Source organism: Hydra vulgaris, chromosome 09 (genome assembly GCF_038396675.1).
Source record: "Hydra vulgaris chromosome 09, alternate assembly HydraT2T_AEP".
Taxonomy (NCBI): domain Eukaryota; kingdom Metazoa; phylum Cnidaria; class Hydrozoa; order Anthoathecata; family Hydridae; genus Hydra; species Hydra vulgaris.
In genome coordinates this window covers 26,217,501-26,230,000 of record NC_088928.1, presented here as the reverse complement: position 1 = coordinate 26,230,000, position 12,500 = coordinate 26,217,501, and the positions used below count along the sequence as shown (strand labels likewise).

The following is a 12,500-nucleotide window of genomic DNA, read 5'->3' as shown; positions in this document are numbered from 1 at the left end:
GTTCTGAAACTCAACAAAAAAGTGCAAGAACCTGCGGAAAAAAGTTGTGTGACAATTTTATTTCTAAAAATTTCTGTATTATTGAAGACGATGAAACTTATATCAAGTACGATCAGCAACAAATTCCTGGTGCTATTTATTATATTGCCAAATATAGAGGAAAATCAGATAAGAAATTTAAATACACAAAACATGACAAGTTTGCTAAAAAAGCTTTGATTTGGCAAGCTATTTGCAGTTGTGGCAAAAAATCAACACCTTATATTTCTCAGTCCACACTTCCTGGTCAAATATATGTTGAAGAATGTTTACAAAAACGCCTTTTACCTCATTAAATCACACAATAACAGACCTGTGTTCTGGCCTGATTTAGCTTCAAATCATTATTGTAAACTAGCTATGGAATGGTAAAAAAAGAATAATGTGAAATTTGTGCCTAAAACAGAAAATCCTCCAAACTGCCCAGAATTGAGAGTTATTGAAAAGTACTAGGCTATTATTAAAAGAAAAATAAATTAAAAAAAAAAGCTTTGCAGAAACATTAAAGATATTAAAATATCATTTAAAAAAGCATCAAATAGTTTTGATTCTTATTCTTTGCACAAGCCTATGGGTACCACTAAAGCAAAAGCTCGAAATTTTATTAGATTCCCACAGGAATAATTATTTTTTTTTTAATGTTTAATCTTCTTATATTATTGTATTAAAATTATTACTTGGTTGGAAATAAAAATTGAGGAGTACATTTTTTTAGTTGTTTTTCAACTTTCACATTTATTTTGTGTATACGCTTTATATAAATGTACATATGGAAAAACAAAAAAAAAATTATATAGATAGATTTTATAGATTACAATGTGACGTGTCATTAGGTCAAAATGTTACGTGATGTTACATAACATTTTGCACATAGTGTTACGTTACAGTGTTATGTGTTGGTTACGTAAAAATAGTGGACATTTTGCATGTAACGTTACATTACAGTCTTATGTATTGTTACGTAAAATGTTACATCTTTGTTACGTAAAAATAATGGACATTTTGCACATAATGTAACGAATCTCGTTTACGTTACAATACGTAACGTAACATTAAAATGTTATAGGGGTAAGTTAACCATATTGTTTTAAATAACTTTTATTTCAGATTTTATCTCATAACATGATTTTATTAAAAGTACATACTAAATAAATTATAAAAACAATAATTACTGAAGAATCTTATTACTTACAGTGTTTTTTATAAATTGTTTCATAAACATAACAAATCATATTCTCTAAACAAATTGTTTTTAACCCACAGTTCTTAAACGAATATGAAATTAAATTTTCTTTCCAACGATATATGAAAAATACATTTTTGAAAAAAAAAATTTATCATAAAAATTATTATCCTTTTTTAATTAGTATAAAACGTAAAGAATAAACAGATTTTTACTTTAACAAAGAGAAACTACCAAAGGAGGGGGGGGGGGTAGAGTCATGGCAAATTAATAAAAAAAAGTTTTATTATAAAACCTTTAAACAGCTGCATGATTTAAAAACTCCGTGATGTTTTTTAAGCTATAAGTTAACAGGAGATTCAAAAAACATTGTGGTTTTCAAATATTTTTTATATATTGCAATGTAATGCTGCTATGCAATATAATTGTGTTCAAATGTTTATAAAATTGTATGATTCATTTTAAGACATTTCTTCAACAGCTAAAGTAATTGAGTTGATTAACTGTTTTCAGCAGTCACACCAATGTTTTGGTAGGTTTAAATCCACCGCTTAGCAAAAAAGCTAAGCAGTGGATTTAAACTAGCTGCTTTTTTAAACAGAAAACAAAATAGTTGAAACAAATAAGATTTTAGCTATAGTTATAGTTTAGCAAACAAGTTTTCTTAATATTAAATGACTTAACAGTCAAAAAGTCTCTCTGCTTTTGTTCAGATGTGATGAGATTGTTTCAAGAAGTTGGTATCTCATATCAATCTTATCAATGGCAACTGTTTATTGACAGCAATAAAATTAGTTTAAAGGCTATATATTACTTTACAACAGAATCAATATTCTTTCATAACAGTTGCACACAATGTGCACTTGAAAAAAGATTACTACAATTTTAATATTTTGCTGCAAAAGATCAACAATGATGATAAATATAATATTATTTTTTGTTACAAACTTTCTTTCTAAACTAAACTTTCACAAAAATATGTTGCTTAGTATCATAAACACTTTTAAAACTTCGAAGTAAAATTAAATTGAATTTGGTTTTTTTTAATTCAATATTTTAAAAACTAATAAGTACAAAATTGAAAATATTTTAATAGTTATAATAATAATTGAAAATATTTCGTTAATATTTATTATTTTGGTTCAGAATAACTTATCTGGTAGTTTTAAAATGATAAATCCATCACATGATCGACTTAAAGGTTGCATTATTAGATTAAAGGTTACCTTTCTTTTAAATAACTTTGTTTTTTTTAGTTTTTTTATTAGTTTTTATTATAAATTGAATTCCATTGAAGTTGTACATTTTAAATGGCTTTTAATTTCCAGATATTAACAAACATTGGAAATTGTACAGTTGGAAATGTTTCTGAAATATCATTTACTTACACAGGTTTTTAAAAATTTGTTTATAATAAAAATTAATTCTTTTTAAAAATGTTCATCTGAAATAATTTTATTATTGGCAGGTTGTCAAGATGTTTATAATTTTGAAAATTGCAGCCTATCTATTATAAGTTCTACTTCTACAAGTAAAATTTTTATTTTTTTATTTTTTTTTTACCTCACTTTTTAGTTAATACATCTTAGCAGGATTGCAAAAAAACCGGTTTTTTTGAAAAAAACCAAAAACCATAGGTTTTTTTAAAAAAACCAAAAAAACCATGGTTTTTTTGGTTTAAATTAGGTTTTTATTAAAAAATGTTGTATTTAGTTATCCATTTAAATAAAAAAAAAAGCACAACGCATTTTATTTGAGTAAACTATATTCTTTATCAATATTACTGTTATATTTCATCAAAATTATTCAATACATCATTATTTAATGTTCTATATATAAATACAAGCTTTGCTGCTACCCCCAATTGGTTTGTTAACTTAGAATGAACAAGGCCAATAGTTAAATTTTTTTTTTCGATTCCAGCACTAAAAACTGGTGCATTTAATAAACCTTCAATATGTTACAATCCACAATTTTTAGAGATTTCCACCATTCTATTGGTGATACATTTTTTAAAACAGATTCACTATACAAATAGCTTTTATCGAATGGAGCAGATTTGGATCTCAATTTGAAAATTATTGGTAACAAATTCTTGAACTCTTTATCTGCGAAATTCATGGCAGCTTCATTTTCATTTTCAGAAAGATTAGATCAAAAATATCTAGGATCTAGTGTGTTTGCCAGTAAATGAGCATCACTGACAGTCTGAAGGTATCTAGATTCAATTTTTTTTTTTTCGTTGGATAAAAATGATAAACTGTTCATCAAATTTTTAAAAATTTTAACAGTGTCACTTATTTTTGTTTGATCACTTTGAAACTTATCTAGAGCTACTGCAATTGGTTTTAATATTTTTAATAAATCCTCTGCGTTTCGCTATATCTGTATATCCCTTACTTTTTTACCAATCATCGGATCCAAGTCTTTATTTTTTTCAAACATTGTGAAAATGATGCTCCAGTTGTTGAGATATTTTTCAAGTGAATCACATACAGAGTTCCAGCGAGTTTCAGTAGGAAGTGGCAATTTTGTTCCTCCGCCTAATTTATAAATTGCTCCAGCTTGATAATTATTTCTTATATATTTTATTATTTGTGTAACATGCTTGCTCACATTTTCAATGTTAAGATCATTTGCTAAAAGATTCAGTATATGAGCAGCACACCCATAAGTTATGATAATATCTTTTTCAGATGACATTTCTTGTCTCATTGATTTCATATTAGCTGCATTGTCAGTCACAAAGCTTTTTACTGTGCATCCAAATTTACATCTTACAGAATCTATTGCTTCTCTTGCTAATTGTGTAAGATATTCACCAGTATGTGAATGAGCAGAAGTGTTGATTGTTTCTACTAAAATGTTAATTTTATCTGTAATTACAGAGATACAAACTATAGGTTCATTATGTACATTACTTCAGCCATCTAAAGACATGGCTACAATTTTTCCATTCAATACATTAGATTTTTCAATTTCTTCTGTGTAAACTCTATCTAATATTTCTCCTCCAATTTGAGTTCTATTAGGTAGAGTGTATCCTGGATAAAGCATATTGATAAATTTTTTAATTTCTTTGTGTTCAACTGTTCTGAAGCTAGAGTTTGTACTGTATATAAATCTACCAAGTTGCAGATCAAATAAATCTTTCTCTTTGAGGCTTGTTTGTGTGAAAAACTTATCAATTTTCAAATATTTATCAGCTGATGTTGAATTGGGCTGAAACCTTTTCATTTGTTGTTGTGATGTTGATGGTGAGTTACCTTTAAAATGAAATTGCAGTTTATTGAATTATTCTAAATATATATGTTTACAATTTAGGGAAAGTATAAAATTTAAAATGACAATGCTGTCATTTAATTACCTTCAAGAAGTTGTTGATCTTTAATTGAATCCATAATTTCATGGGGTTGTGATTGCTTGCACTTTTTTATATGTTCATGCATCCTTTGAATTTGACCTTCCATTTCTTTTCTACACGCATTACAAACTGCTCTACACCCCTTTCTCTCCGGAACAGTCACTTGTGTATATTTTAACCAAATCATATCACATTTGCGCCCAGTTTTTTGAGACATTTTTGTGGTATCAATAAATTATGTTATAACTACTTATACTTTTGCTAAACATATAAATCTATATATATATATATATATATATATATATATATATATATATATATATATATATATATATATATATATATATATATATATCGTTAAGAAAACTTCCTGATGAAATAAGTTCATCAGGAAGCAATGCTTCTTGATGAACCTATTGAAGGAGAAACAGCCTGTAGAAGAAAACAGATAAATAAGTGTTATTACTAATTTATTACTGCTCTGTTCTATAATAACACTGAGGACTCTATTCAATGAAAAAACAAAAACAAAATTCATGGATTCAGAAAAATCCTCTATATTGAAGATTAGTTTTATTTGTGAACATAACCCTCTTTTAGTTTCCTGTTGTAAGTTCAAATCTTTTTAAAAAAACATTAATTTAGTTTAAACCAACATTTTTTAAATTGGTTTAAACCATGGTTTAAACCAATGGTTTAAACCATTTGGTTAAAACCATACAACCCTGCATCTTAGTATATTATAGTTAGGACTTATTAAAATGTAAAATTTTACAATTTAATTATAATATTCAAAAGTTTAATAAAAATAATATATATGATTTTGCCACTAATCAAACTAAGCAAATTTTATTCTATATCTATAATATAAATTCATTCAATCATCTTCCTATGTGTTGTTGAAGAGATCTTTGATTGAAACAATAGGTAGTGAATGTTATCCGCAAACTAAAAGGTTATCGTCCTCTTGAGGTATAATCAGATATATTGGTTATTGTAGGTTAAAATTTATTTTATATACTACGAATTAACTTTTGTCCACGAATATCTGTAATTACCTTGAGAATCAAGATGAGTTGCATAATACTTGTGTGGAAGAATCATTCCAGATAATTCTCTACTAAAAGGTGCCATTTGTTGCTCAACTCGATTGAATGCACTGCATCCTGGAGCGTTTATCATGATGAAAAGAGCATTGAGGTTATTCTTCAAGAAATGGTGAATTCTAATTTCAATTACTTTCTGCTATCTAGAATTTTTGTCAGATACCCGATCGACACTAAAGACAAATTTAGGCTTAACCATATTAGTTTGAGAAACTCTGGTAATAGGTTCAAATTCTTTGATATCCTAGAGCTGCTGAAAGTCTAATCCATGAGCAAAAGTGGTTGAGGTCGCCTGTTTTCTGATTGAATAGTAATGTTAGTAGGTCCAGAATAAGAAACAGCATCTATTTTTCCTAGACCATCCTTTTAATAGTAATTCCAACGTATACAGATGGTGTAAGCTTGTGTTTAGCAGCCACAAGAGTTACCCAGTAGTCCAAATGCATCAACAGCGACATCTGTTTTTTGGCTGCTGTGATTCCAATTGGCACTAATGAAACACACTTCATCAGGTCCCATAATAGCTCAAATTTCTTTAACATATTCTATAGTTGAACTGCAGAAGAGTCCATCAACATGTTTTATATGAGATTCATTCTGAGCTCTGATTAATCTAACAGGGATTGTTTGACATGTCTTTTGCCTTCTGATGTTTCATAACTTCTTGGAAGAAGACAAGTATAGAGGGCGATCTTGCTGATTGCGAATCCAATTTTAATCATCTCGGATATCAATTCATCAAGGGTTTTAAAGCTAACTATAAGGGGATATACTTGGATATAATGAAATACTTAACAGAAAATGGTATTTATTTTATAAATTATATTACCTAAAGAACCTCTGACTGGCATCTTTCATCATTAGATGAATCATGGACAGCAATATCAATAATCGTCTTCAAAAGAAGAGGTTGATCTACTTCTAATGACGGTCAACCAGGTTCCATTCTGATTTTCCGTTTCTCTTTGACTTCTTGATGTTCCAAGTAATTTCCTTCATTCTGCCTTTTTTCAGTTCTCTAGTTTTCTGTTGAACTTGATCATATTGTTTTTCAGTATGAGGCCATCAATAAGTTAAGCAATGTGACTTTATCCTTATTTGCATTATTGATTTATCAGTATTGTTTACATCACAATCAAAATAGTAATTTTGCTCCTGTCAAGGCAAGCTGTTTATAATAATTTCTTCAAGCCACTTTGGAGCAATTAGCATTTAGTATTTGCAATAATGACTTTATGTGTTTGCATTGAATCACGTTTTTTTTAAAACCTTAAGAGCAATTAGAGTTTCTTATGTGAAATGACAACTGTGTTTGAAATAACTTTATGTGTTTGCTTTGAAGCAAATACAGATAGCTGATATTTGTAAATAATTAGATTTGCAGTCAAGTGGTAATACAATAATAAAACGCTGGTAAATTTTTTATTTATTTAAATTAGAAAACTTATATCAAATTCCCCTCAAAGCAAAAATATTATTTCTATACGACATTGTAGATGTAAATACCTTTAAAATCTGCTTGTATAAAATTTTTTTTTTAAATTGACATCATTTTGGTCTCAGGCCCCCTCCCCCTTCTTTAATGGAGGGAGGAGGAGTGCTAAATTTTTTAGTACTCCTCCTCCCTCCTCATACTCTTGTGTTAGCACTTTGTAGTATGTATACCCAAATATGGCCCCTAGTTATCACAATGGGGCCTCACTTTTTTAATTTTTACCCAATCTTCCTCAATTCGTAATACACTAATGAATTAGACCCCTTCCCCCCCACCTTCCCCCGTTCCCCTCTTCCTTCCCCCCCAAATTTTTTTCTCTATTGCATTCACCTTTATATTTTTTAACAATTTGTTTTTAATTTTTTTTAATTTAAAAATACAAAATTAATAATTGTTTTAGAAAATTTTAGAATTTTCAGTTTCAATTATTGTTTGGATTGCTGTACCTTCTGCAACATTGATAATTATTCTGATAGTTATTTGTATTTGGAAAAAAACAAGATCCAATCATTCATCAAAATGGAAAGATAATTTTTTTAGGTTTTATGCAATGTATTTACTTTTTTTTTTTTGTATTTAAATTTTTTTTTTTGAGCTTTGGTTGTTTATATTTTTTATATTTACACATAGATTTCCTTCATAACTTTGTTTTTATAAATTAGCCAATACATTGAAACTCAAGTGAGTTTAAAACAAATTGATGTGTGGGAAATGTTACCTCAAGACATTTGTTTTAAAGAAAAAATAGGCGAGGGAGCTTTTGGAACTGTTTATAAAGGAGCAATAAAATCTGAAATTAACATGAATGCCAAATATGTAAACCAACAATCCCTTCTTAATTTTCTTGAAAAATATCCAGATGGTACTGCACCTAAAGTTGTAGCTATTAAATGTTTAAAAGGTAAATTTTAATTTCTATAAGATTATTTCTTATAATTAGTGCACTTTTTCTCTGTATAATTTTTCTATATTTCTCTCTCTTTCTATATAATATATATACATATATGTATATATATAAACATATATATATATATATATATAAATATATATATATATATATTTATACATATATATAAATATATATATATATATATACATATATATATATATATACATATATAATAAATATATATATAATATATATATATATATATACATATATAATAAATATATATATATACATATATATATACATATATATATACATATATATGTATATATATATATATATATATATATATATATATATATATATATATATATATATATATATATATATATATATATATATATATATACTTATATATACATACATACATACATACATACATATATATATATATATATATATATATACACACATTTTATATTGATAAATAGTTTACTGAAGATAGTCTGGCTAACCTAACTTATTATTTGTTTGCAATAACAATACATAAGAAAATTTAGATAAAATTGATTTATAAAATATAAAAATGATAAACTTTTTTACTGAAAACAATTAAATGTTAACTTTTTTAAAAGTTTGTCAGAAAAACAAAATGAAGAAAACATCATCTTTATTGTATAGTAAATGTTTACAAACATAATTATATAGTAAATGTTTAAAGAGTTTTTATTCTGTTTTAATTTATGCTTCACATGTTTTTCTTTTTTAGTTTTTATTTTTATACCTTGTTTTTATTTTGTTTATTTATCTTTATACATGTACTATAATCATATACAAAAATAAAGTATATATATGCTTTTAATAGAGGTGGCTTAAATATAAATAACCTCCATCAGAGACTAAAATTGATTTATTAAAAAAATTAAATAAATAAAGAATTTTAAAATTTTTTATCGTTGTTTTAGATATAGCAACTGAAAACGAACTCTTGGATTTTCGAGATGAAATCAACATTATGAAGGATGTAGGTTATCATAAAAACATTGTAAATATGGTTGGATGGTCGACTTTTAAAAATTCATTTTGTCTAATTGTTGAATACATGGAAAACGGAGATCTTCTCAGTTTCATGAGAAAGAGTCGAGCAATAGTGTGATATTTTTATGTTTATGATTTGAATATTTTCATATCTTTTAAGCTCCATTTTATATGTCTAGTTTAATAACTTTATTTCTATTTAGGTCATGTTTTCTAAATTCATTCTATATATTTCATGTTTCAATGTTCTATAAATTTGCTCTTTTTTTTGTTTTTCCATTAACTCTAGATATGTACTTTTTTTAGATTTGCTCTAATGAAGAATATAAAAAAAAAGCTGGTCAATTTTTTTATGAAAATTGTTATTTAGATGATCAAAAGGTTATAAACCTAAATATTAAAAATTATTTTTAATTTCAAATTTTTAAATGTTATGTTATGAGTAGAAATTCTTCTAGAATGATAGCATGCTAGATGACAATCAAATCAGCACTCCAAATAAAGAAAATCTAATGATTGCGCCAAACGAACTTCTTTCCTTTGCATGGCAAATTGCATCAGGAATGGTTAGCAATTAATTAAAATAAAAAAAATAAAAAATTTTAGTTAAATTAGTTAAAGTTAAATTACAAAATGTAAAATTTTTTTCTTTAGGAATATTTAGGAGCTGCAAAGTTGGTACACAGAGATCTTGCTGCAAGAAACATCCTTGTAGGAAATAAAAGAAATGTTAAAATATCAGATTTTGGTTTAGCAAGAAAAATCAATGATGATCAAATATATGTGTGCAAAAATAATCGTCGTTTGCCCATTAAATGGATGTCTGTAGAAGCCATATTTGATTCTTTGTTTACTTCTTGTAGTGATGTGTATGTATTTTGACACAAAAATCTGTTGCTATTTGTGTATAACCTATAAAAAATAAGTATAAATATATATTCAATATAAAATATTGCAAAATAGCAAAAGTACAATCATATATCATTAAATACAAAAACTTTTTTCTAGAGTCAACTTGTCAATTGTTTGATTATTTTTCACAAATTTCAAAACTTGTTTATTGTAGCGGAAAAATTTTATTAGTAACTATGGTGTTTTGTCTTATATATATTAGTCATCATGTCTTATATATAACATTAAGACAATGCTATATATAACACGTAATACAACATTGAGTACTATCAATATTAAATCTTTTTTCATTGAACTGTTGTTTTCAAAGTGTTTGCATTAAGTTTTTTTAACAATTTTATTTAGTTGGTCATATGGAATAGTCCTTTTTGAAATTGTTACCTTAGGTAAAGAATTTTTAAATTGTAGTACAATTTTATTTCAAGTTTTTTGAAAAAAAAAAAAATTAAAAATCTTTGTGAGAAAAAAAAATTTTTCTGTAAATTATTTTGCAATAAAGTAAACTTACTTTAATTTAGGCGGATCACCATATCCTAATTTAAACAACCATGAGCTTCTTCGTTGTCTTAAAATGGGTTACAGAATGGAAAAACCAGAAAACTGCGGAAACCAGATGTGAGTATATACAACTGGATAAACATTTCAGTAATTAATAAACAGATTGGGCTGGGACTGGTTTATCAAACTAGACTAGAGCAAAGTCTGCAACCAAATACTTGAAGATTTATATATATATATATATATATATATATATATATATATATATATATGTATATATATATATATATATATATATATATATATATATGTATATATATATATATATATATATATATATATATATATATATATATGTATTTATATATATAGTAGTGGCTAAAATTAAGGCAAGCTACGTATTTTAAACTTTTTCAACTTATTGTTTATTTATGGCATTATTACCTTGGATACAAAAAATTTTTGTATTATATTTTGATTTTTGAAGATACTTTGATTTATTTTACACCGTCAGGTTGCCATAGTTGTGATATTATGGGTAAAAAGAGTAATATTAATAACTTTGTTAAAGGTAAAAAAAGTGCACTATTTGCGGATGGCTATTCTCAAAGTTGTATAGCAAAATAATTAAAAACATCAAGATGTGCCATGCAAAATGCTTTACGTGTGTTAAAGACTATTCAAATCGCAAAAATTGTGGTAGAAAATGTGTGAGTACATCACGAGAAGATTGTTTTCTAAAGAATGTTGTTAATAGTGAGCCCCACACAACATCTGCAAGGTTATCACAACTTGCTATGGAAAGGGGATTTACTATTAGTTCGAGAACAATTAGAAGAAGGTTGTGTTATGACTTTGGTCTAGTTGCAAGAAGACCAGGAATGGTGAGAACGCCTAATGTTTACAGATGAAAGTACGTTTCAACAAATTAGAAGCACGGGCTATAATTATGTTAAAAGACCTGTGGGAGAACGTCTGAATCCAAAGTATACCATAAAAACAGTAAAACATCTTCCTTCAGTCATGGTATGTGGAGCAATCACAGCGCAAGGCCGATGCGGGTCGCACATCTTTAAAAAAGGTGAAAAAGTTAATGCACAAAAGTATCTAAGTGTATTGAAAGACAAAGTGAAACTGCACATGGGAATTACTAAAACCAGCAAATTCCAGCAAGATTCAGCACTTGCCATACAGCTAAAACAGTTAAGAAGTGGTTTATTGATAATAAAATTGAATTATTATCTAATTGGCCCTCAAGTTCACCCAATCTTAATGTTATCGAGAACTGCTGGAATATAATGAAGCAGAAAGTTGCAGCACATCAGCCAAAATCTGAAGAACATCTTCAAAAAGTTTTTAAAGAAGTGTGGACTAATGAAATCACTTGAGAATTTTGTAAAATATTAGTACATAGTACGCCAAAAAGAATACAAGCTGTGCTTAATAATGAGGGACATCCGACAAAGTATTGAACTATAACATTCAAGTCATTTAAACTTTTGCTATAATTTGGTGCTATATCTTTTATTTTATTGAATATTAACAATTTTTGATAATTTTTATCTTTTTTTTTTCATTTATTTTGCATTTTCTATTGTGTTTATTCAATAAAAATTTTACACTGCAAAATTTGAGTTATTTTTTATGACGTGCCTTAATTTTGTGGCCACTACTGTGTATATATATATATATATATATATATATATATATATATATATATATATATATATATATATATATATATATATATATATATATATATAAATTAGTAAAAAACACTTATCTAACTTTTATCTTCGACTTGAAGTTTCACCATTGCTGGATCATCAGGAAGACTCTTCCTGATGATCCAGCAATGGTGAAACTTCAAGTCGAAGATAAAAATTAGATAAGTGTTTTTTACTAATTTATTATTGCTCTGTTCTTTAAGAACATTGACCACTCTATTTGTAAAATACACTAACATAATTTACATA

The 12,500-nt window shown here is 26.5% G+C and overlaps 1 protein-coding gene across 3 annotated transcripts in view; it reads left to right on the top strand.

Annotated features, from left to right (window-relative positions):
- Window positions 1-12,500, top strand: part of LOC105847707 (tyrosine-protein kinase receptor torso) — a 64,416-nt gene that overhangs the window by 46,823 nt on the left and 5,093 nt on the right. For 2 of the 3 annotated variants that reach the window (XM_065805175.1, XM_065805177.1), the window contains 11 exons: window positions 2,369-2,443; window positions 2,551-2,614; window positions 2,691-2,753; window positions 7,598-7,739; window positions 7,850-8,088; window positions 9,042-9,226; window positions 9,421-9,495; window positions 9,573-9,680; window positions 9,769-9,983; window positions 10,372-10,412; window positions 10,545-10,641. In XM_065805175.1, the coding sequence (XP_065661247.1) occupies window positions 2,369-2,443; window positions 2,551-2,614; window positions 2,691-2,753; window positions 7,598-7,739; window positions 7,850-8,088; window positions 9,042-9,226; window positions 9,421-9,495; window positions 9,573-9,680; window positions 9,769-9,983; window positions 10,372-10,412; window positions 10,545-10,641 (1,304 nt within the window). The remainder of the gene's footprint in view (window positions 1-2,368; window positions 2,444-2,550; window positions 2,615-2,690; window positions 2,754-7,597; window positions 7,740-7,849; window positions 8,089-9,041; window positions 9,227-9,420; window positions 9,496-9,572; window positions 9,681-9,768; window positions 9,984-10,371; window positions 10,413-10,544; window positions 10,642-12,500) is intronic. The other variant, XM_065805176.1, reaches the window with a different exon arrangement.